The sequence below is a fragment of the Microcaecilia unicolor genome, chromosome 10, assembly GCF_901765095.1.
Source record: "Microcaecilia unicolor chromosome 10, aMicUni1.1, whole genome shotgun sequence".
Lineage (NCBI taxonomy): Eukaryota > Metazoa > Chordata > Amphibia > Gymnophiona > Siphonopidae > Microcaecilia > Microcaecilia unicolor.
Window position 1 is genome coordinate 193,284,764 of NC_044040.1, and position 25,014 is coordinate 193,309,777.

At 42.0% G+C, this 25,014-nt stretch overlaps 1 protein-coding gene across 2 annotated transcripts in view; it reads right to left on the bottom strand.

Annotated features, from left to right (window-relative positions):
* Positions 1 to 1,165: 1,165 nt before the first annotated feature.
* Positions 1,166 to 25,014, bottom strand: part of BCHE (butyrylcholinesterase) — a 56,649-nt gene continuing 32,800 nt past the window's right edge. The window contains exon 4 of one of the 2 annotated variants that reach the window (XM_030216632.1): positions 1,166 to 2,624. In XM_030216632.1, coding sequence (XP_030072492.1) covers positions 2,497 to 2,624 — 128 coding nt within the window. In that variant the 3' untranslated portion in view covers positions 1,166 to 2,496. Of the gene's footprint in view, positions 2,625 to 11,584; positions 11,657 to 25,014 lie in introns of those variants that run through there. The other variant, XM_030216634.1, reaches the window with a different exon arrangement.

A 25,014-nucleotide genomic window follows, 5' to 3' on the forward strand; every position in this document is an offset into this window, starting at 1 on the left:
TGTTCTCAAAGCAAACGGTCTGTTCCATGCTGCTGTGAGCATGTGTTGCTGAGCATTTAGCACATTTCAGTTGGGATTGTGAATCCTTTAGCCTTTCCTCTTCAGATATTGTACCCTTGAAGCAGCCCATGAGTAGGCAAAACATTGGACCATGTTGGGTGATTGTTTTAACAAAGAGATTTTGTTTAGAGCAGTACCTCTGGGATCTATTTTCTTTTGCATCACTTCTGGTGCAGATCTGAAGAGCATCTCTATTGTTTGTTTGCTTTCAGAATATAAAAATGCTGTAATATGTTTATGAATTGATTTTTCATCATGATAAGCAGTGTTGTTCAGATAATGAGGAAAAGACAAATTATTTAATTAAGACAAGATACCTTTTTTTTAATACTACAGTCTCCCTAATTGCCTTCCAAGATTTAGCCCATGGCAGTCAGCATATTTTTTTAAATGCCAGCCATGTGGCCAAAATAAATCTAGATATTCAATGGCAGTACTCGAATAGTGACTGCTGCGGTACAGATACTGTGGTGAGGTATGGCACTATCCCCCAGATTCTATATAGAGCAACTTAAATTGAATGTGCAAATCCAGTCGCATTCAGGATTTGTGCATGCAACATAATTAGTTAACAAGCCAATCAGCACTGATAATTGCCAATTAACAAGCAATTATTGACATTAATTGCATTAATTAGAATTTACATCCACAAATGTCTAAGAGTATTATATAACATGATGAACATAAATTCTAAGTTGCATAGTTGAAAAGGGGGCATGGCCATGGGAGGGGCATGGGCAGGTTGTTGTCATTCCTAGAATTTACACACACTATTATAGAATTAGCCCATTCTGAGTGTAATTTAGGCGTCAGCATTTACACCAGGTTTTCATTGGCGTAAATGGCCGTGACTAAATATAGTCGCAGAAAACGGATGTTGGGCACATTTTTTGGCACCAATTTTTTAGGCATGATATATAGAATCTAGCCCTATATGCCCGAAGTGCCACATGGTAAGTGGCAAGCCTGCAAGATAACTATTTGGGGCATGCCCAGCATCTTCCCATACAGTTACCACACAGAAAGAAACCTTTACTATATTTTATTTATTTATTTATTTGTTGCATTTGTATCCCGCATTTTCCCACCTATTTGCAGGCTCAATGTGGCTTACATTATGCCGTGGTGGCGATCACCATTATCGGAATGAGAAATACAGAAATAATTGCATTAAAGTTCATGATAAAGTTCATATGGTAAATGCAGGTACAGGTACAGCAGATGCACACACTAACATAAGTAACAATTAGCGCACGGTGCATTTTCATATACCAACTGCAAGGCACAGTCCATGCCCATTTCCCCACCCCAATCCAAGACAAAGGGCTCACTCAATATCCACGTCAGCTTTAACACTCCACTCTCTTTCCTTGATCTGGGTTATACGACCTCACATGATATAATGGCTCAGTGAACCATTTTTTCGTACCTGTGATACAGACAGAACGCTTGAAATGCAATCGCTCCTGGATTCCATATATGGTGAAAAGAATTCTGCACGCAAATTGGCACGCGTAGCTGATTTGTGCGCTGAACTTGATTGAGTAACAAGCCAATCAGCACTGATAACTGGATGCTGGCAAGCAATTATCGGTACTAATTGGCACTAATTAGGATTCACACGCATATCTCTTCAAGCATATTCTGTAATACAATGTGCGTAAATCAGAACACGTGGATCTCAAGAGGGGGCACAGCCATGGGAGGGGCATGGGCAGGATGTGGGCATTCCTAAATTTATAGAATATGCCCAATCCATGCCTAAATTAGCCATGTGCTTTTACATCAAGTTTTAGTTGGCAAAATAGCCACAATTAAATTTTGACGCATGAATGGGTGCTACATGTATTCTATAAACTGCACCTAAGTGAGGTTTATTGAATAGCGTTAAGTGCATTTTTTTCGGTGCAGATGTTTTAGCCAACTTGTCCTCTTTGTGTAGTGAGTGGGTTTCTTAAGATAAGTAATATGTGTTTTTTCTCCAGAATTCATTTTTAAATGTATAGAAAAAAAAATTAATTATATACGTAATTAAAAATGATACTGGACATGGGACCATTGATCATTATTAAGTTAATCAGACAAGATTTTGGCTGTTGGCTTCATATGTGAAGTTCCCTTTTAACAATATAATAGTGAGAACAATGTAATATAGCCATAAGCGCACAGGTAACAATTTGGAATCCAGTAGAATTTGGTGAGATATTTCTTTTTATAATACTGTAGTTAGTTAGTCTTAATTATTCACATCTCTAGAAATCTTAAGTTGTATTTTTTTGTCAAGATATAAAACAAGGTTCAGTCTTGAGTATCTAGAAATCCAGTATCTTAATTCTGGTATTTGTTTTGCACACTATATAATATGCTTCATGGGTGACAACTACTGGTATTTATGTATCACCAGTAATACGGGCACTGGGTGAGGGAGTAAAGATATTAATTAGAGACTGAACAGCTTTCCTTCTTGCTGCTATAATCATTAAAATGATTTCTCCAGTCCATCATGTAATTATTCCAGCGATAGAATTCTGCTTTCCATTGTTGTTCTGCTTCATCAATATTCCCTGTAAAAAAAAAGTTATTAGTATTATTACCTGCATGGATCAATAATCGATGATGATACAACAAGCAGTCAATAAATCCAACAATGTACTGCTCTTGGCAGAAGGGCTGTGCAGGTACATTGAAAATACCCTCAAGTGCAGAGATGTATCTTATTCAAGCTGTGGTATTTTCAATAATGACATATGGATGTGAAAGTTGGACAGTGAAGAAGCAAGACAGGAAGAAAATTGATGCCTTCAAATTATAGTGCTGGCAAAAAATACCAAGTATACCCTGGACTGCCTGAAGAACAAATCAATCAGTATTGGAGGTGATCCACCCTAAGCTTTCCTTGGAAGCTAAAATGAAAAGACTTTCGAACACATCATGTAAAGAGAGATATCATTAGAGATAGACATCTTGACTGGCTTTCTGGAGCAGACAGATGATAAAAAATGAGATTTGAGGACATTTAATTGAAAGATTATTTTTGAATTATGGAAAAGGAAGTGTCCTTCTGAAACAATATGAAGAGTTCATGATTTTATAAAAATGTAATTTTTATTAGTTTAAAAGAAACTGGATATTTTAAATATAGCATCAATACACTCTCTTCTGAATTCTCTTCCCCTGTATTCTCTCCACACCTAAAATCTACCCACAGATAAAGTTGTCATACCCTAACGCTCTCTTGCTATTATTCGATCATCCTATCATTTCCCCAATGTCACATTCCATAGTTTCTATGCCCCAAAGATGTTTTGACTTGACTTTGTCTTCCATAACTCTTCACAATGTAACTTTGTCTTCCATAACTCTTCACAATGTAACCTATAATCGCACTGTAACAAACTGTATTTCCATCATTCACAATGTATTGTAAACCACACTGAGCCCGCAAATAGGTGGGAAAATGTGGGATACAAATGCAATAAATAAATAAAATATTAGGCAATTGAATATTGTGCTACTTGGCTTAGTTTTCTGTATTTGAATGTAGACATGATCCTCCAAGAACATTACATTCTTCACTACAGGCTTTACTAGCAGTACCAAGCAATGTGAAATTATTATCTGCTCCTTTGCGAGCTTTTTTAATTTTGAGGCCCAGGTTGCAGAATTCATTACCATTGGAGTTACATTGTAAGAACTATTACCCAGCTATTAAAAGGTACTGAAAATGTGTGTGTGTGGGGGGGGGGGGGGGGGGGTGAAAACTTTAAGATGTAATTTGGTTATACATGTGGCCTTTTAAGTAGAAAAAAGATATGAAAAGGCTTTGGTTAGCGGCAATTTTACAACTTTCACATTTTAGATTGAAAATAGAAATTGGAATTGATATGTCCAGGTTGGAATGTGTACAGTTCCTTTAGTATTTTAGTCAACGAAATGCTGAAGTGGAGTCCATGCAGCAGGAACTTCCATTTTGCAATTATAAGCCTGGAAAAAAATGGATGGAGGAAGCTTGGCAATTTACACATCTAAGTGTCGACACAACTGTATCATTAAGATGTATCATTTATCGTTTATTCATTTTACTATACCGTCTCAAATTGTGGTTACAAAACAGAAACGCTTTACACATTAATATAAAAATAGTAACAAAAACATAAACATAAAAGAACTCTATCAAGTTGATAGGAAAGCAAACTAAAACAGCCATTCATTAAAAGATAAAACACCAATTTTGCTAAACAGCCATTTATAACAACAACATGACTAACATAAATTTTACTGCATAGTCAATTCTTACTAGTATTGCCATTTTATCACAGATTATTTTCGACTGTCTCCTGGAATAAATACGTTATAAATATGTACTATTTTACTCTTAACCACAGTTATTAGTAACTAGGTCCCTTTGCATTAAATGCTAAAATACTATGAGCTGGTGGTAAAATAACACATTGACAACTGTGCCATTAATTGGTGTCATGGGGGAAATTCCTTAAATGGTGTCTAAAGTTAGGTGCCAAAAAACTGAGCATTAAGCTACTATTCTATAACAGCAAAGCTGCACATAAGGCCTGTTGTAGAATACTACCATAAGTCCGCAGATATGTTACAAACTCTAGGTGTGACCATTTATGCCATGTCTATGGCAGACGTAAATGCTGGCACCTAAAACCCTCCATTGCCCCAGGTACAAAGAAGTACCTGTATACAATATGTAAGCCGCATTGAGCCTGCCATGAGTGGGAAAGCGTGGGGTACAAATGTAACAAAAACATGGAATGTTGCTACTATTGAGATTCTGTTGCTACTATTTGAGATTCTACATGGAATGTTAATGTTGCTATTCCACTAGCAACATTCCATGTAGAAGCCTGCCCTTGCAGATCAGCAACGCGGTCGCGCAGGCTTCTGTTTCTGTGAGTCTGACATCCTGCAGAGTGGCCTAGTGGTTAGAGTGGTGGACCTTGGTCCTGGGGAACTGGGTTCGATTCCCACTGCAGGCACAGGTAGCTCCTTGTGACTCTGGGGAGTCACTTAACCCTCCATTGCCCAGGTACAAATAATTACCTGTATATAATATGTAGCTGCATTGAGCCTGCCATGAGTGGGAAAGCGCGGGGTACAAATGTAACAAAAAAAAGGCAGCAGCTGGGCACCTTAATGCAATTATTCTATAAAAGTGCATGCCATAATATCAGAACGCCCCTGACATGCCCATGCTCTTTCCGTGTTAACGCCCCCCTTTACAGTTGAGGAGCAGGCCAAGAACATCAGTGTGGGCCAGCACTAGAGGGGCATTGGCGATGAGTCGCGGGAAGTTTGGATTAAGGGAGAGGGCAGGCAGTGAGAGGAAGAAAGCTGGGTGGGGTGGGGGGAAGTAGAAAGTGGGGCGAGGAGAGGAGGGAAAAGGGACCCATGTTTTATCATTCCCACCTTAGTAATTCTCTTATCCCTTTTTTGTCCTGTTTTCTGTCCTAATTAGATTGTAAGCTCTGTTGAGGACGGGTTGTCTCTTCATGTCCAGTGCTGCGTATGTCTAGTAGCGCCATAGAAATGTTTAGTAGTAGTAGTAGATCCAATCAAGAAGGGTGAGGAAGAGGAGAGAAGAGGAGAGGAGAGGAGAGGAGAGGAGAGAAACTGACACCATTTTCTGTCCGGCAGCGGAGAGAGCACCAACCACCCAGCCATGGCCTTTACAACATTCCCCCACATACCTTTGTGTGCAGCAGGATTTGATAAAGCTGTTCTTTGCTTTTAGGGTGTGTAGCAGCATCGGGTACAGTAGCAAGTTCAGTGGCTGTTCACTGCTCCGAGGTTATGCAGCAGAATCTGCTGTAGCAGTTTGCTGCTCGTGGCTCGGGCGACTGCAGCAACCTGCATGTCGTTTCCTGCAAAGATGTCGGCCTCCGAGGTAGGCGGTGAAATAATTAAGGGGTCTTTTTACCAAGCTGCAGGAAAAAGGACACTGCGCTGGCAGCGGGGGCCATTTTTCCAGCATGCCAGGGCCCTTTTTACCACAATGGGTAAAAAGCCCCCCATTGAAGTGGCGATAAGGGCTACTGTACTAACCCGGCAGCACAGAGCGATGCCCGATTACCACCGGGTTATGGCCACGCAAACCATTTCTGGGGGGTTTCTTTTTCCCCCAGAAATGGCGCATGCTCGGGGTGAGACTACCGCCGGCGGCCACGTTGGGCCAGTGGTAGTCCCGGAAGAGCGATTGGTAAGAACGTGTTGAGCTTACCGCTGCTCTGTAAAAGGGCTCCTAAGTATCCACATCTTAAGTCCAGGATGCACACCCTGCTCAGGGGACAAATTCCGCAATGCTGCTTTCAAATATACATAGCTTGCATAAAAAGTTTGCATTTCAATAGTGGAGAATCATACAGATATTAAAATAATTTCTGAAGCGGTGCTGATCCAAGCACAAGCCACTGTTCGGCAGTCCTCCAAACTGAATATTCTGGAATCTAAGGTTCAGACTTTACAGGTTTGAGTTCAGCCTCGGTGGAAGATAAGAATTGTCTTCATCGGCGTTTGGAATATCTGGAAAACCAGATTAGAAGGCGTAATCTGAGGCTGCTCAATTTATTTATTTATTTATTGCATTTGTATCCCACATTTCCCCACCTCTTTGCAGGCTCAATGTGGCTTACATTATGCCGTAGTGGCGATCGCCATTTCCGGCATGAGAAATACAGATCGGTGTTACATTAAAGTTCATAAATGTTAAAGTACAATATAAAGTAAGTTAGATAAACAGTTCATTTCGGTATAAGAGATAATGGGGTAAATCGTTAATGTTCATTGGTGACAAATTGATTGAAGCAATCAGAAGAAGAGCATTCACTTTTATCTGGTTCTGATAAGAGTTTAGATGTTAGGTCAGTGATGATGGGTCATTATGGTATGTCTTCTTGAATAGGTTAGTCTTCAGTAACTTCCGGAATGCTGTTAAGTCTTGCATTACTTTTAAGGCCTTTGGCAGTGCATTCCACAGTTGTTTGCTGATTTAGGAGAAGCTAGATGCATATATTGATTTGTATTTAAGTCCTTTGCAACTGGGGTAGTGAGGTTCAGGAATGTGCGTGTTGCAGGGGCGTAGCCAGACACCCAATTTTGGGTGGGCCTGGGCCCAAGATGGGTGGGCAGAAGAACCTCTCCCTGTCCCACACGTGATTTGGTCTCTCCTTCTCTCGCCTGCATGCCATATGGTCTCTCAAACATCCCCCCTCTCCCGTATACCTTTTAAATAGCAGATTTTCACCAGCAGCGAGCAGCAACTAATACACACTGCTCATGTTGGCCCCACACCCTTCCCTCTGATGCAGCTTCCTGTTTCCGCCTAGGCAGAAATACATCAGAGGGAAGGCTGTGGGGCCGGTGCAAGCAGTATGTATGTCACTGCTCATTGCAGGCAAAGATCTGCTACTTACAAGGTATGCAGGAGGGACACTTGTTGGGAGTTTTAGGCTGGTGGGGCTTGGGGATCTCTGCCAGCCACATCATAGGTATGCTGCTAATGGGTGGGCCTGAACCCAAAGTGGGTGGGCTTGGGCCCACCCAAGCCCACCCTTGGCTACACCACTGGCGTGTTGATCGTTTTGTGTTCCTGGTTGGTAGATCTATAAGGTCTGACATATACAACGGGGCCTCACCATGAATGATTTTATGAACCAGGGTACAGATTTTGAATGCAACTCGTTCTTTCAGCGGGAGTCAGTGTAAATTTTCTCTTAGGGGTTTAGCGCTTTCGTATTTCACTTTTCCAAATATAAGTCTGGCTGCAGTGTTTTGGGCAGTTTTCCCTAAGTCACCTTTAATTGCTCCTTTGGAAATGGTAAAACATATTTGGTAGAGACTCTAAGGATGGCTAGTGATTTTTTTTTTGTACCTCCTATAACACAGGCGCAATACATTTTAGCCCCAAGAAGATTATCAGGAGGACCCTCTAATGCTCCAAAATAGGATAATTTGAATCTGACTGCCATTTTAGAATCCTCGTTGGAAGTTGTTACCTGGCTACTTTTGCCTTGGAGCCAGACCGGAATGCCGTATTAAAAGTATCTTTTAGACTGTTTTAGGGGTCAAAAGTGAGGATTTTTCCTGATTTGTTAAGAGAGACAGCGCTTCACAGAACCAGGACACTGTACCAGTGATTTCACAATGAGAATCCTCAAAGGTAACTTTAAAACCATACAAGAACGTAAGACCTTTGAAGTCAGAATGATTGAATATTTTAACACCCAACAGAAAGGACTTAACAAGGACCTGGGGTTCCTAGCCCATTATAAACCATAAAGCTGTATGTCTCTGTTGATCACCCCACCCCTCACCTATCCACACCCATCCTGTTAGAATATCAATGATATGCTTTGATGTCCCCATGCATACCTCCGACCCACCCCCATCCTCCCACCCTGTCAGACTGTCATAGTAATGCTTGAAGGTTTTCACTTATATACACTGTCAGCTAGCACATTTGCTTATTTCCGATCTGACGAAGAAGGGCAACCTTCGAAAGCTAATCAAGAAATGTATTAAGTTATGGCCAATAAAAAAGGTATCATCTTATTTTCTTTTCCATGTTTTATTTTGTTTGACTTCTATAGATTCTACATGGAATGTTGCTATTCCACTAGCAACATTCCATGTAGAAGTCGGCCCTTGCAGATCACCAATGTGGCCGCGCAGGCTTCTGCTTCTGTGAGTCTGACGTCCTGCACGTACGTGCAGGACGTCAGACTCACAGAAACAGAAGCCTGCGCAGCCTTCTACATGGAATGTTGCTAGTGGAATAGCAACATTCCATGTAGAATCTCCAATAGTAGCAACATTCCATGTAGAATCTCCAATGGTATCTATTTACTGTCATAGTAATGCTTGAATGTTTTCACTTATATACACTGTCAGCTAGCACATTTGCTTATTTCCAATCTGACGAAGAAGGGCAACCTTCGAAAGCTAATCAAGAAATGTATTAAGTGATGTCCAATAAAAAAGGTATCATCTTATTTTCTTTTCCATGTTTTATTTTCTTTGATTTCTATTGATAACCTTAAGAGAGACACAAATGTGATGCAAAGCTTTCCTAGCCCTTTAGGCTAGGGTACAGGCAATTTGTTTTGCAATTTCCTTGTTTATGCTTTATAGTTCTTCAGGGTAAATCGTATCAGTTTTTTGATCCTAAGCAACTGGAAGATTTTCTTATAGCTAAAGAAGAAGTTAATGACATTGTATAACCTTTAAGCTGCTGCTAGTCAGAGGCGATATAACCAGCTATGCGCTAAGCACTAATCCCTGGATTCTATATAGCACACACAGAGATCTGCACCAAAATCAACGTGGATTCTATAACAATGGGTGCAACTTAATTGGCTTAATAAGCTAATGAGCCTGATAACAGCACTTAACAAGCAATATATCCAGAATTGCCTTACGATATTTGCTTATTATACTACTATCATGCTTTATCATTATCATGTTACCCAAGATCCTTATGCAATACGAAATGTCTATTTTCTTATATATTTCCACTAATCATGATGTAATTGTAAGCCACATTGAGCCTGCAAAGAGGTGGGAAAATGTGGGATGCAAATGCAATAAATAAAATAAATAATGAGCACTAATTGGCACTGATTAGAATTTAGGCCCACAAGTCGCTAAGTGTATTCTGTAACAAAGTGCGCCAAACTTCTAATGCATGCAGGCAAAAAGGGGCGTGGTTATGGGTAGGGAAATGGGCACTTCGTGGGTGTTCTGAAATTTACACACATACATAAGTAAAGCCATACTGGGAAAACACCAAAGGTCCATCGAGCCCAGCATCCTGTCCACGACAGCGGCCAATCCAGGTCAAGGGCACCTGGCAAGCTACCCAAACGTACAAACATTTTATACAAGTTATTCCCGAAATTGTGGATTTTTCCCTAATCCAGTTAGTAGCGGTCTATGGACTTGTCCTTTAGGAAACCGTCCAACCCCTTTTTAAACTCTGCCAAGCTAACCGCCTTCACTACGTTCTCCGGCAACGAATTCCAGAGTTTAATTATGCGTTGGGTGAAGAAGCATTTTCTCCTATTTGTTTTAAATTTACTACACTGTAGTTTCATCGTAGTTATAGAATATAGCCCAGTGCGTGTAAATCTACATGCCAGGATTTGCGCCACGTTTTCGTTGGTGTAAATGGATGCACACAGTTTTAGGCACTGAGATATCAACTAAGCGTATTCTTTAATCGGCGCCTAAATCTAGGTGCCGATTATAGAATACGCTTAGTTGTCACTGATTTCATCAACAATTTTTTTAGGCAGCATATATAGAATCTCCCCCTAAGTGGCGATATTCACTGGGAGATAGCTGTTTCTAGCCAGTTAAATGGTCTTAAATATTGGCCGGTCAGAGTTTTGAACTTGCCCAAAACACACCCCTTTCAAATTTCAGTGCCCTGCTATTGTATAGACAGATTTTGTTTTTTGAAATTGCTGTTTTCGCATGTAACAGATCTAAATAAGTAAATGTGTTGATGCTCTTTAAATGTCCTCCTAAGTCTGGTAGGGCTGAGAGTTTCTCCTAACGCTATCTAGATAACCTTATACAAAACATTTTTTTTTTCGGCGGTAGACTTAACTTTATTTGGATAAGCTACCTGCTCATCAACTTTTTGAATAATGGCTTCATATGCGCTGTTATAGAACAGGTTAAGCTATTCAACTGTAGGCATTCAGTATCTCTAACAAAAAGTTATTGATTTGTGCCACGAACGATAAGATAATACGGCGTGTTCAGCGCACAATACAGAGAACATGAATGATTAAAAAGTCTAGGTGAACTTGGAAAGTTAAAAAGCTATGTCCCTAAATAAGAATAAAAGGAAGGTACAGAAGAACTGATGTTTGAAGTTTCATTTTAATTTGTTTACTCTTTTTAGTGATAAGGTCAGACAATTGAAGTCACAAGTCAATGCATCCCATTATCACTAACATCATCAATCTCTTTAAGTCAGTCATCCATGACTTAAGTGGTCTGACATTCAAAAGGCGAGCAATAATTAAAATACATAACACTTGAACACAATCTACTGGAGCACTCCTAAAACAACCTAACGAATGGTTCCTATCTAACAGTAGGAATTTAAATTTAATTATATCAGTGATGACTGTGCTAGCCGAATGTCAAGTCTCATAAAAGTTCACACTTTTCCTGCTGTTCAACCTAGACCGACTACCAACCTTTAAGTTATTACTTCATGTTTTGCTTAGCTATGGTTTTTTTTTTTCATTCCATATTTTGTTTTTGTTTTTTCTTTACTGTTAGTTAGAAGTTATAACGTTCAAAAAAACTAGCTATACATGCATTACGTTAATCTGATAAAAATGTTACCAGTGCCTTGTGTGTTGACTCTTAGTACTGGGATTTGAAATCTAACCTTTTAAAAATGTACTGAATGGCAGGGATATTTTTGCTTTGTTCGCTGTGGATGATTCTGTTCCGTTGTGATGGAAAATATATCCTGGGCACCCGTTCCCACAATTCCATAATAAAGAATCACAAATACTGGCTACCAATACTGGAATCAGTCAACCACTTCCTGCTGAAAAGAAGTATGTGAATTTAAGTGTACTTTGTATGATACAACTCTGGGTGTAAAACACAATTTTAACCTCCTTTTACTTCAAGATGAAAGAAATATCAATAATCTACTATAATAAAACTCACCCTCAACGTTCTGAAGACAACGTTCTGAAGTCACTCAGTCAGTCACTGAAGGGTTCATGGATTCATGGTGGTGAAGCCTCAACACTGACCATGTCTCTCTGCCCCGCCCTCGCATGACGGACCAATCAGAAAAAACACCCTCAACATTCTGAAACACAAAGGACCATCACAACACCGTTCCCAGGCAACACTAGGCAACGTAAGACGGACCAATCAGAGGAAACTACGTGACAATAAGGGAGGAGCATTCCCCAGCAGAATGGCTCATTTTCTGTGCAGCACGGAGAGCACAGAACCACCGCTGGAACGAGAGAAGAATATTCCTGCTGTGGGTATGTGCAAAAATTAACATTTACATTTCACATTTACATTTCACCAACAGAAAGACCCCCCTCCACAAACCTCCTTGACAGACAAAACCACACACACACAATACAACAGAAACACACCCTCAAAGCCACACACCAATCCAACCCACTTTGCCAGCACAGCACAGCACAGCACATCCCCCAACCCCCAAGCAAAAAACAAAACAAAAAAAGACACACATCAACAACCTGCACACACACCGCACCCTCACACACTCACACACACACACACACACACACACACAAAATAACTCTGTGACACATACACACACACACAAAAAAAAACACATGCTAGCGCCCGTTTCATTGGTTTCGGAAACGGGCCTTTTTTACTAGTAATAATAATAAACCTAGGTTTATCAATCTAGGGACATTTGGACAGAGAATCAAGAAGCAGTTTATTTGTGGTTTAGAACTATATTATTGTGTACTACAATTAGCCCCAAAATGAGCAAGAATTTTAGAACTAAAAAATTTGTGCCAAACTGGAAGTAAACTGCTGGGCAAACCTTGAGCATTAACCTTTCGCTCCTATCTTTTCATGCGTACCTGCTTTTATAAATTGAAAATTCTGTACTCCGTTCACCGTTTATTCACTACCTCAGCACTTCCCATTCTGCTTCATTCACTTGTGTTCTCTGGACTTGATTACTGTAATGCGTTATTACAGGGACTTTGTATGAAAGATATACATCGCCTACAGCTGGTTCAGAATGTGGCCGTACAGCAGAAGATGAAGGCAGTTGACATCTTCCACAAGACCAGGTAAGCTTTGTTGCTCCGTCAGCAGGACAAGTGGAATGGATTTTAGATTTATAACTTGCATTTTCCAAATACAAGGTCAAGGCAAGTTACTTTCAAATATATGATTAAATGGAGTCACAATCTAAGTTGTACCTGAGGCAATGAAGGGTGAAATTGCATGCCAAAGTTCACCAAGAACATCAATGGCAGAAGTGGGATTTGAACCCTAGTTTCCCTGGTTTGCGGCTTGCTTCCCTAAGGGACCCTTTTACTAAAGAGTTGCCACGCGGCAACCTGGAACTACCACCGGCCCAACGTGGGCGCTGGAGGTAGTTCCACCCCCAGCATACAGCATTTCCGGTACTAGCAGAAATATTTGAAAACTATTTCTGCAGGGGATTACTGCCGGATTAGCATGGGATCCCTTACCGCTACCTCAAGGGATGGCGGTATAAGTGTTCCCCCATGAGCATAAAAAAAAAAAAAAGTAATGCAGAAGTAAAAAATACATTAAAAAAATCTAACAGACTGACACAATAGAGGTTAAGTAATGTGTCCAAGGTCATGAGAAAGTATCAGAGAGAAAATCAAGATTTGAACCCTGTGTTCCCTGTTCCGTGTGCTTTGCTCCGCCACCATTTATTTAAAATTCTAAGCTAATAGGGGGAAAATGTTAAACTTCTTTACAATTAGTTCATGGATCATAAGCAGGTTTTCAAAGGAATAACTCCCCCCACCCAGAGGTTTTCATTAAAACTTTACACCACCAGAGTCAAAATGAACCTTTGAAATCCCCATCCATATTTTTCCTTCTTGACCTGTTTGCTGCCTCTAACCCTCTTCCATTTCCCCCACTGCAAAATGTACATGTACTCCATGTTCTCGTTAACCAGCTTTGAGCTGCATAGCAGTCCTTCACCGACATTTATGATGGTGGGGGGAGGTGCAATGATAGTGATCTTTCAGTCACAAAGGGCATGTAGATCCCTTGTAATCTGCCTGCTCCTTATAACTGAAATCATGGTATCATCACACCTCCCCCATCAACAGGAGTGCCAGTGGAGGACTATCACACAACTCAAAGGTGTTTAGTGGGAATCCTGAATGTGCTTACTTTAAATACTGTAAAGCTCTTTCTATATTTAAATGACGGTTTTCTTGCAATCAGACTCTATCTCAAAGATCTATTTCCCATGACCAGATTTCTATGGCCTGAAAAAATATCACAAAACTAAATTTTAAAAAAGCAAGAGAGAAGGAGCAAAAGGGGAAGAGATGAGTGAACTGAGGAAAGAGAGAGCACCCGGCCAAATATGTGTGAGGACCAGGAGGCAATGTAAAGGAAACTGATGTCAAAAAGGACAAGGAGATTACAGAGGGCTCATTGTGATTTGTTCTGAGCCATCATCATGAAAGAATGTTTTCGGTGATCTGGGGTTTCGTTTATTTATTTATCAACCTGTGATGCCTTCTGATTCCTGCAGAGTAATCTGGACACTGGTTTGATTCAGTCACTGCGCCCTGTGATCTGAATTTTTTGTGGGTGACCTCATTATTCAGAGTCAAAGTTGCCCCTGCAAAAGGGTAGTCATATAGGTAGGCCCAGGGGTGTGCTGGTAAATTTTTAACAACAGGCTCTCTCTCTCTCTGGGTATATCTAGCCCTGCAATTGGGGGGGGGGGGGGGGCATGCGTGGACTGGGGAGGCATCTTCTCCATCCTCATGCGAGCACGCTATGCATATCTTTCCTAGCAGGGATGCTGGGCTCCAGCGGCCTATAAATGAACTGCCACCACTCCCACTGCTTATTTCTGGCTCTGAGCAGCATGCTGGGACTTCTCGCGCATGCATGAGAAATCCCAGCCTGCTGCTCAGAGCTGAAAACAAGGAGCAGCAGCAGTCTATTTACTTGGCATCCCCACCAGCAAAGTAAAAGAAAATTCAGGAGGGGGCCCAAGTCCCCTCCTCTTTTCTATCTACACTTCTTCCCTTGGTTCATTAATCTCATCCCATGGCTTTTCCTACCATCTCTATGCTGATGACTCCCAAATCTACCTTTCTACCCCTGATATCTCACCTTGCATCCAAACCAAAGTTTCAGCGTGCTTGTCTGACATTGCTGTCTGGATGTCTCAACGCCACCTGAAATTAAATATGACCAAAACCAAGCTTCTCATTTCCCCCCCCAAACCCACCCGTTTTCTATTTCTGTTGATGGCTCTCTCATTCTCCCTGTCTCCTCAGCTCGAAACCTTGGGGTCATCTTTGACTCTTCTCTCTCCTTCTCTGCTCATATCCAGCAGATTGCCAAGACCTGTCGTTTCTTTCTTTACAACATCCATAAAATCCGCCCCTTTCTTTCCGAGCACTCTACCAAAACCCTCATCCACACCCTTGTCACCTCTCGTTTAGACTACTGCAATCTGCTTCTTGCTGGCCTCCCACTTAGTCACCTCTCCCCTCTCCAGTCGGTTCAAAACTCTGCTGCCCGTCTCATCTTCTGCCAGGGTCGCTTTACTCATACTACCCCTCTCCTCAAGACCCTTCACTGGCTCCCTATCCGTTTTCGCATCCTGTTCAAACTTCTTCTACTAACCTATAAATGTACTCACTCTGCTGCTCCCCAGTATCTCTCCACACTCGTCCATCCCTACACCCCTTCCCGTGCACTCCGCTCCATGGATAAATCCTTCTTATCTGTTCCCTTCTCCACTACTGCCAACTCCAGACTCCGCACCTTTTGTCTCACTGCACCCTACGCCTGGAATAAACTTCCTGAGCCCCTACATCTTGCCCCATCCTTGGCCACCTTTAAATCTAGACTGAAAGCCCACCTCTTTAACATTGCTTTTGACTCGTAACCACTTGTAACCACTCGCCTCCACCTACCCTCCTCTCTTCCTTCCCGTTCACATTAATTGATTTGATTTGCTTACTTTATTTTTTGTCTATTAGATTGTAAGCTCTTTGAGCAGGGACTGTCTTTCTTCTATGTTTGTGCAGCGCTGCGTATGCTTTGTAGCGCTATAGAAATGCTAAATAGTAGTAGTAGTAGTAAGTCCACAATTTGGGAGCTAGTTGTTAAAGTAGCCATGAGGGGCCTACTTAAACAACCGGCTCCCAAAATTCCTAAAAACTTAACAAACGGCTCTCGCAAGCCCAAGAGAACCCGCTCCAGCACACCACTGGGTAGGCCTCATTCAAAGGGTTCCTCCAAACGTCCTGCCCCTTTGCATCTCCCTGCAGGAGCTCTGATTAAAAGTTGTATATAAGTTTTCACTATAATGAAGAACTTAGTTAAAGAAAAAGAAAACATTTCTTGGGAAGCTTTATTTTACTAGTAAAGATTTGTAGGAAGGAAGTCCTGTTGCGTGAGGCACAGTTAATGCCAACATTGTAGAAAAACTACTCCTAATATTAATGCCAGGAGGTTTTTATGATTGACAGCTGTGATTGATGTATTTTTTAAAATTGTTAGTATTTTTGCATTTGCGGTGTGACATATGCCAATTAAATCCTGTGAAGGTTTGTGGTGTTAGACGTGGGTATTGTATGTGTATGACATATAAATTAGTGTTTGCGGTATACTGAAATTATATATTTGGTTCATGTTATGGCTCTAAGAAAGTTCTCCTTGGCAAATGTACTTTAGCTTCCAATAGTTTCTGAAAATGGTCACCACAGGGTTTATCAGAGGAGCAGGTTTTTGAAATCTGGCAAGAATTATGGTAATAGACTTACTCCAATAATACAAATAACTCTTCTTATTGCGATAACGGCAGGCTTGATGCTATTAAATACAATACCCCCAGATTCTATAAAAGGCATGTACATTTATGCATGTCAAATTGCATGCTATTCTGAGATGCACATTGGCTAACGAGTCAATCATCACCAATATTTGAGCACTAACAATCAATTATTGGTGTTAATTGGCAAGAATCCAGGGGGGCCCTGTTTACTAAAGCTGCGCTGTAGGTGTACTTGTGTTTTTAGCACGCACCAACGCTAGAGACACCTATAGGAATATATGAGTGTCTTTAGAATTAGCAATTTTTAGCATGCGCTAAAAATGCTAGCACACCTTAGGAAACAGGGCCCTTGAATTTGCATGTGCATCTTGCTGCACGCTATGCTATGAAGACCAACATGCAAATCTTATACTATGGTCATGGGAGGGCATGGGTAGGTTGTGGTATTCACCAAAGATGCGTGCAGAATTACTGAATACCAGGGATCCGCAACCTAACTTATATGCCAGGATTTACACCCGAATTTTGTGTAGAAATTGACTCTAAGCGCTATTCTATAAACAAAATGCAACTCATAGCGCAGTTTAAAGAATAGTGCTCCATGCAGAATTTGTTGGCAGTCAAATTTGGGCACCATTTACTGAATCTAGTTCTATAAGGTCTCCCTGATGAATGCAAGATCTGTGCATAATAAGATGCTTATTACATACGGCCTGTAACAGGATTCACAAACTACACAAGGAGTAGAGGCTGACCACAGACTAAACCAACTTTTTATTAGTTGCTCAAGGGACCTGACACGGCCCGTGTTTCGACGCACCAAGGCGTCTGTTTCAGGGGTCACAAATTGTATTCACAGAATGTGCACGTTAAACAGAAATGCAACCAAATGTGAACTCTATAAAATTCAAACCAGGTTTCCTCCAAAAACTAGCAATCCAAGCTGGAGGTTCAGCATAGCATGCAGGAATGAGGTGCAAAAGAGCGGGATGCACGCTAGTATGTGGAAGAAACCTGGTTTGAATTTTATAGAGTTCACATTTGGTTGCATTTCTGTTTAACGTGCACATTCTGTGAATACAATTTGTGACACCTGAAGCAGACACCTTGGTGCGTCGAAACACGGGCCGTGTCGGGTCCCTTGAGCAACTAATAGAGAGTTTTCATCATCATCATCATCTCCCGAGTTGGTTTAGTCTGTGGTCAGCCTCTACTCCTTGTGCACTGTATGGACTCATCGTAGAGGATTTTCCTGTTTTGCTGTTCCTGTACAGGATTCACAAATACATTTAGAAGGAATGGATCCACGGAATCTTAGCGGAGATTGAGTGGCAGCACTGGTAATTGGGAAGCAAAACCAGTGCTGAGCAGACTTCTACGGTCTGTGCCCTGATCGTGACTGAATAGATGTGGATGGGCTAGAATGTAAATTTTAAGGGGCTTTGACGTTAGTTTCAGAACTTTTAGTACAAGAACAGTGCTGGGCAGACTTCTACGGTTTGTGCCCTGAGAGAAAGGCAAGGACAAATCAAACTCGGGTATACATATAAAGTATCGCATACCATGTAAAATGAGTTTATCTTGTTGGGCAGACTGGATGAAGTGTACAGATCTTTTTCTGCCATCATTTACTATGTTACTCTTTGGGGTTCTACATGGAATGTTGCTACTAATTGGGATTCCAGAATCTTGTAACTCTTTAGGATTCCAGAATCTTCAGAACTTTTAGTACAAGAACAATACTGGGCAGACCTCTACGGTCTGTGCCCTGAGAACGGCAAGGACAAATCAAACTCGGGTACACATATAAAGTATCGCATACCATGTAAAATGAGTTTATCTTGTTGGGCAGACTGGATGAAGTGTACAGATCTTTTTCTGCCATCATTTACTATGTTACTCTTTGGGGTTCTACATGGAATGTTGCTACTAATTGGGATTCCAGAATCTTGTAACTCTTTAGGATTCCAGAATCTTCAGAACTTTTAGTACAAGAACAATACTGGGCAGACCTCTACGGTCTGTGCCCTGAGAACGGCAAGGACAAATCAAACTCGGGTACACATATAAAGTATCGCATACCATGTAAAATGAGTTTATCTTGTTGGGCAGACTGGATGAAGTGTACAGATCTTTTTCTGCCATCATTTACTATGTTACGTGTGCTTTGTATTATTAAATCTTGGTTACCGGAGTCTGACATTGTGATTCTGATTCTGCTCTGCTCACCAGGATTCTGTTACACATACCAGTCATGTCAGAAGCAGCATGGCAGAGGTATGCAAGTAATACATAAGCAGGCATTAACCTTTTACATCTATGGAAATGCCTTTGGAACAGAATGGTGAATACATCTGTTTACAAGCACAAGATAGGAATTTGTCTGGTCTGTTGTGTGAAGGATGTATCTGAACCTTTCTTATCTGTCTTCATGGAAGCATTACTTCATTTGAAAATAGATTTGAACTGGTTGTTAACATTAGGAAATTTTACATTGCCTCCAAACAATGCAGACTATCTCAGTCCCGAACTGCTATTCAAATTACAACCTCCAATAAGGACCAAGAGTAAATGTAGTTGAATTTTAATCTTCACAGCATTTTATTAAGGGAGAAAAAAGATGCCAGAAACTGCTAGACAAAAATGCTTTCAGATAACTTTCCTTTTGGGCGGTAGAACGAGAGGACATGAAATGAGATTGAAGGGGGGCAGACTCAGGAAAGATGTCAGGAAGTATTTTTTCACAGAGAGGGTGGTGGACGCTTGGAATGCCCTCCCGCGGGAGGTGGTGGAGATGAAAACGGTAACGGAATTCAAACATGCGTGGGATATGCATAAAGGAATCCTGTGCAGAAGGAATGGATCCTCAGAAGCTTAGCCGAAATTGGGTGGTGGAGCAGGTGGGGAGAAGAGGGGTTGGTGGTTGGGAGGCGAGGATAGTGGAGGGCAGACTTATACGGTCTGTGCCAGAGCTGGTGATGGGAGGCGGGACTGGTGGTTGGGAGGCGGGGAATCCTGCAGGGCAGACTTATACGGTCTGTGCCATGAAAAAGACAGGTACAAATCAAGGCAGGGGCGTATCTGCGTGGGGCCACAGGGGCCTGGGCCCCCGCAGATTTCGCCCTGGACCCTCCCTACCGCCGTTAACCCTCCCCCACCTACCGCCAACCCTTTCCCCGCCTATCGCCGTCACCTACCTACCTACCGCGACGTCAAACTCCGTCCAACTGGAAGGATGCATCATGCAGCTTTAACAGCACAAGGATGAAGAAGTTAAAGAAGACCTCGGCTGGGCTGGCGGGGGTTGGGGTCCCCCGCCAGCTGAAGTAATAGTTTAAAAAAACGGCAGGAGCGGACCTCGGGGCAGGTGACGGCGGTAGGCGGGGAAAGGGTTGGCGGTAGGCGGGGGAGGGTTAATGGCGGTAGGGGGGGAGGGTTGACGACGACGACGGTGGTAGGGGGGGTTATAATGTGCCCCCTCACTCTAGTCCCTGCCCCGCCTAACGCCGAACCTCAGATATGCCCCTGAATCAAGGTAAGGATACACATATGAGTTTATCTTGTTGGGCAGACTGGATGGACTGTGCAGGTCTTTTTCTGCTGTCATCTACTATGTTACTATGTAATGAAGTTCAAGGGTTTTTTTCCCCATTGGTCTTAAAAACTCCCAAATGTGACATATACATATTTTTTTCTAACATTTAAACATTCTTTTTGCGACTTATGAAAATCTATTTAGGATTTGTACAAAATCACAAAAAAATGCGCTGTGAGTTAACTGAGCACTTATCTTATTTCAGATGTAACGAAGGCCACCGTTTTATCATGCTTTCTGGTTTCCTCGGGGGTTTTATCTAACATGCTTCAAATGTTCAAGCTAGAAGCTCCTTTTCTTATTCATGAAGGCTGCTCTCAACAATGCTCATGGACCTCTTAGCGTTAGGGAATTTCACATTGCACAATCATTCTGGCACACACTCATTCATGTCTGATAACTTTTATTGGCTATGGATGTTTTAGGTTTGACACAGGTAGTGAGTTTCCCTATCTCCCCAGTACCTCTCCACTCTCGTCTCTCCCTAAGCCCCCCCCCCCTTGTGTACTCCGTTCTGTAGATAAATCTCTCTTATCAGTCCCCTTCTCCTCTACTGCTAATTCTAGACGCTGTTCCTTTTGTCTTGCTGCACCCCACGCCTGGAATAGACCTCCCAAGCCTGTGCGTCTGGCCCCGTCTTTGGCCATTTTCAAGTCCAAACTTAAAGCCCACCTCTTTACCACTGCTTTTGACTCCTAACCACTTCTCACTTGCCCTGTCCTTAACCTCACCTATTATTCCCTTACCTTTAATTGTTCTGTCTGTTTACCTGTCTTATCTAGATTGTAAGCTCTTTGAGCAGGGACTGTCTTTTTGTGTTTGGTGTACAGCGCTGCGTATGCCTTGTAGCGCTATAGAAATGATAATAGTAGTAGTAGTAGTATCTGTGATTAAAGGCGACGCAACGAGTTTGATTTTTTTTTTTCATGATTCTTTGGCTGAAAAGGGTGTTCTTTAGGATTTGATCTCTCTTCCTAACTAGCTTTCTTTACCTCAGGTATTATGTGGGTTTAATAATTTTTTCTCTTTCAGAAAATAGTTGAAAACTTATCTATTTAAGGGGCACTTCTACGGTATGTGGTCTTACCGCTCGATCTTTTGGGATACCGCTGGCCCAATGTGGCCGCCGGCAGTAGTCCCACCCCCAAGCGCGTACCATTTCCGGGGGGAAAAAGAAAACCCCCAGAAATGGCTAACCCGACGGCAATCGGGCATTATCACGCACTGCCCAGTTACCGCCGAGTTAGCGCAAGAGCCCTTATCGCTACCTGCTTGTTTAGTCTGTAAGTCTGGTCTTGCATGTTCTTCATTCTTTAAGTATGAGCCACGTTAACTAGCTGCATAAAGTTAAGACAGCTGTTTTCCTCTGCCCTAACTTTGTCCCCAGACCACTCACAAACTAATCAATTTCAGCATAAGAGGTTAGAGAGGATATTCTGTGGCACTATTTACTTAGGGGCTGCTGAATATCCCCTATAGTCCTGCACAAGCGATTTAATTGGCCAGGAACCTCTCCTAGCCGTTAAAACGATCACTTTGAACTTTAACCTTATTGTTTTTTTTTATTTATAACAACTTAATTTTACAAGCACTAAAATAACTTGCCAGAAATACAAATAACACACAAGAATTATTTCAATCAGGTAATTCTATACTCTTCCTTAGACCACAAAATAGGGAGAGTGAAACAAGACAAGGAGATCAATTAAACAACAGTAAACAAAGAAAACGTGGTATTAACCTGATTATCCCCAGTTATTATTTATCTGAATCATTATTCCACATTGATCGTCGGGTTGGCTTCTTCAACCCCAAAACGGTGTATAGTCAATTTATTTGGTTGGAAGCATACTTATTGTCCAATATTAGTGGAAATAATACACCTGATTTCATGAGATGATTAACCTTATTGTTTTTTCCCTAATCATCCCATTTATATACAGTGGGGGAAATAAGTATTTGATCCCTTGCTGATTTTGTAAGTTTGCCCACTGACAAAGACATGAGCAGCCCATAATTGAAGGGTAGGTTATTGGTAACAGTGAGAGATAGCACATCACAAATTAAATCCGGAAAATCACATTATGGAAAGTATATGAATTTATTTGCATTCTGCAGAGGGAAATAAGTATTTGATCCCCCACCAACCAGTAAGAGATCTGGCCCCTACAGACCAGGTAGATGCTCCAAATCAACTCGTTACCTGCATGACAGACAGCTGTCGGCAATGGTCACCTGTATGAAAGACACCTGTCCACAGACTCAGTGAATCAGTCAGATTCTAACCTCTACAAAATGGCCAAGAGCAAGGAGCTGTCTAAGGATGTCAGGGACAAGGTCATACACCTGCACAAGGCTGGAATGGGCTACAAAACCATCAGTAAGACGCTGGGCGAGAAGGAGACAACTGTTGGTGCCATAGTAAGAAAATGGAAGAAGTACAAAATGACTGTCAATCGACAAAGATCTGGGGCTCCACGCAAAATCTCACCTCGTGGGGTATCCTTGATCATGAGGAAGGTTAGAAATCAGCCTACAACTACAAGGGGGGAACTTGTCAATGATCTCAAGGCAGCTGGGACCACTGTCACCACGAAAACCATTGGTAACACATTACGACATAACGGATTGCAATCCTGCAGTGCCCGCAAGATCCCCCTGCTCCGGAAGGCACATGTGACGGCCCGTCTGAAGTTTGCCAGTGAACACCTGGATGATGCTGAGAGTGATTGGGAGAAGGTGCTGTGGTCAGATGAGACAAAATTGAGCTCTTTGGCATGAACTCAACTCGCCGTGTTTGGAGGAAGATAAATGCTGCCTATGACCCAAAGAACACCGTCCCCACTGTCAAGCATGGAGGTGGAAATGTTATGTTTTGGGGGTGTTTCTCTGCTAAGGGCACAGGACTACTTCACCGCATCAATGGGAGAATGGATGGGGCCATGTACCGTACAATTCTGAGTGACAACCTCCTTCCCTCCGCCAGGGCCTTAAAAATGGGTCGTGGCTGGGTCTTCCAGCACGACAATGACCCAAAACATACAGCCAAGGCAACAAAGGAGTGGCTCAGGAAGAAGCACATTAGGGTCATGGAGTGGCCTAGCCAGTCACCAGACCTTAATCCCATTGAAAACTTATGGAGGGAGCTGAAGATGCGAGTTGCCAAGCGACAGCCCAGAACTCTTAATGATTTAGAGATGATCTGCAAAGAGGAGTGGACCAAAATTCCTCCTGACATGTGTGCAAACCTCATCATCAACTACAGAAGACGTCTGACCGCTGTGCTTGCCAACAAGGGTTTTGCCACCAAGTATTAGGTCTTGTTTGCCAGAGGGATTAAATACTTATTTCCCTCTGCAGAATGCAAATAAATTCATATACTTTCCACAATGTGAATTTCCGGATTTAATTTGTGATGTGCTATCTCTCACTGTTACCAATAACCTACCCTTCAATTATGGGCTGCTCATGTCTTTGTCAGTGGGCAAACTTACAAAATCAGCAAGGGATCAAATACTTATTTCCCCCACTGTAGCAGGTTACGCATTTTGTAACAGAATGCAGTTTTTCCTTGAATGAAAAACACCAAGCAATCAACTCAGTGTCGTCATTATGGGGAGTATAAGAAAGGCAATTTCCCCAGATATAGGGGGCCCAAACCTTTGCCAATATCAGCTAGGGGTCAGTATAATTACATGATATTCCGTAAAATGTTGAAAATGTTCCTCTTTGGGAAATTTTTAGGTGTGGATACTGATCTCCCTGCCTAGTCAATGTTTGGTTACTGAATCTTTCTTTTCATTGTTCTGTATTGTTTTTTTTTTTACTTTCTATTGCAATGTACTACACGTATTGTAGACTAGTAGTTTGCTCAGTTTGTGTTCTGTATGATGGAGACACCCCCCTCAGGGGAGGGGGTATTAATAAAATTTACAGAGACAGACAGACAGGCATCTAGAGGAGCAGTGAGTCTGGGAAGGGGGCCGGGAGGTAGGAGGTAGGGTGAGTGTCAGGAAAGGGAAAGATTTAGAAGGAGAGAATCCAGTAGGTAAGGAGAGGGTTAAAGTTAGAGGGTTTTGGTTAGTATCAGGGAGAGTAATTTGATTGGTTGAATAAGATAGTGGGCAGGCTGGTGGTCAGGGCAGCAACAGTGAACATTAGGCTAACTGGGCAGGCAAATCAGTGGATGGGTAGAAGTGGGTGAGGGTGGCTCAGGTAGTGAGGGAATTTTGAATGTTCTTTCCCACCTTTGCTTATGGTCTGCTGTGTGGTCCTGTTGGTGTTTGTCTTTTGTGTGGGTTTTGGGTTCTTTTCTTTGTTTTGCATGGTTCTGTTTCCACTGTATTCTGTTGTGGGTTTTGGGTGGGGGTTGGTCTTTTGAGGGGTTTTGCCTGATATGTGGGGATAAAGCAGCACCAGATGCAGTTAATTTAATGTGTGTTTGTTGGATAACAGTAGCTCATGTGCGGCACCGCCACGAGTCGAATGTGGCTTGACGGCACTGGGAGTCACATGGGTCAAAGGGGGTAATTTTGGAAATGAAAGGAGCCAGTTTAGACAGCAAATGGATCTGAGTTGGTAAACTGCTCTGGGGGTGCCAGCATTGTATTAAAAGAAGTGTATTGATTAACGATTCCAGTAATTAAATGAGTATTTGTTAATAAAGGCTGCAGTCAAGTGAATGCCAATTTAACCAGTAGTTGTGTTGTTAATGGGGGTTGCAGGGTTGAATGGAGAATGAAGATCGACCGGTGTGCGAATGCCAATGTTAATG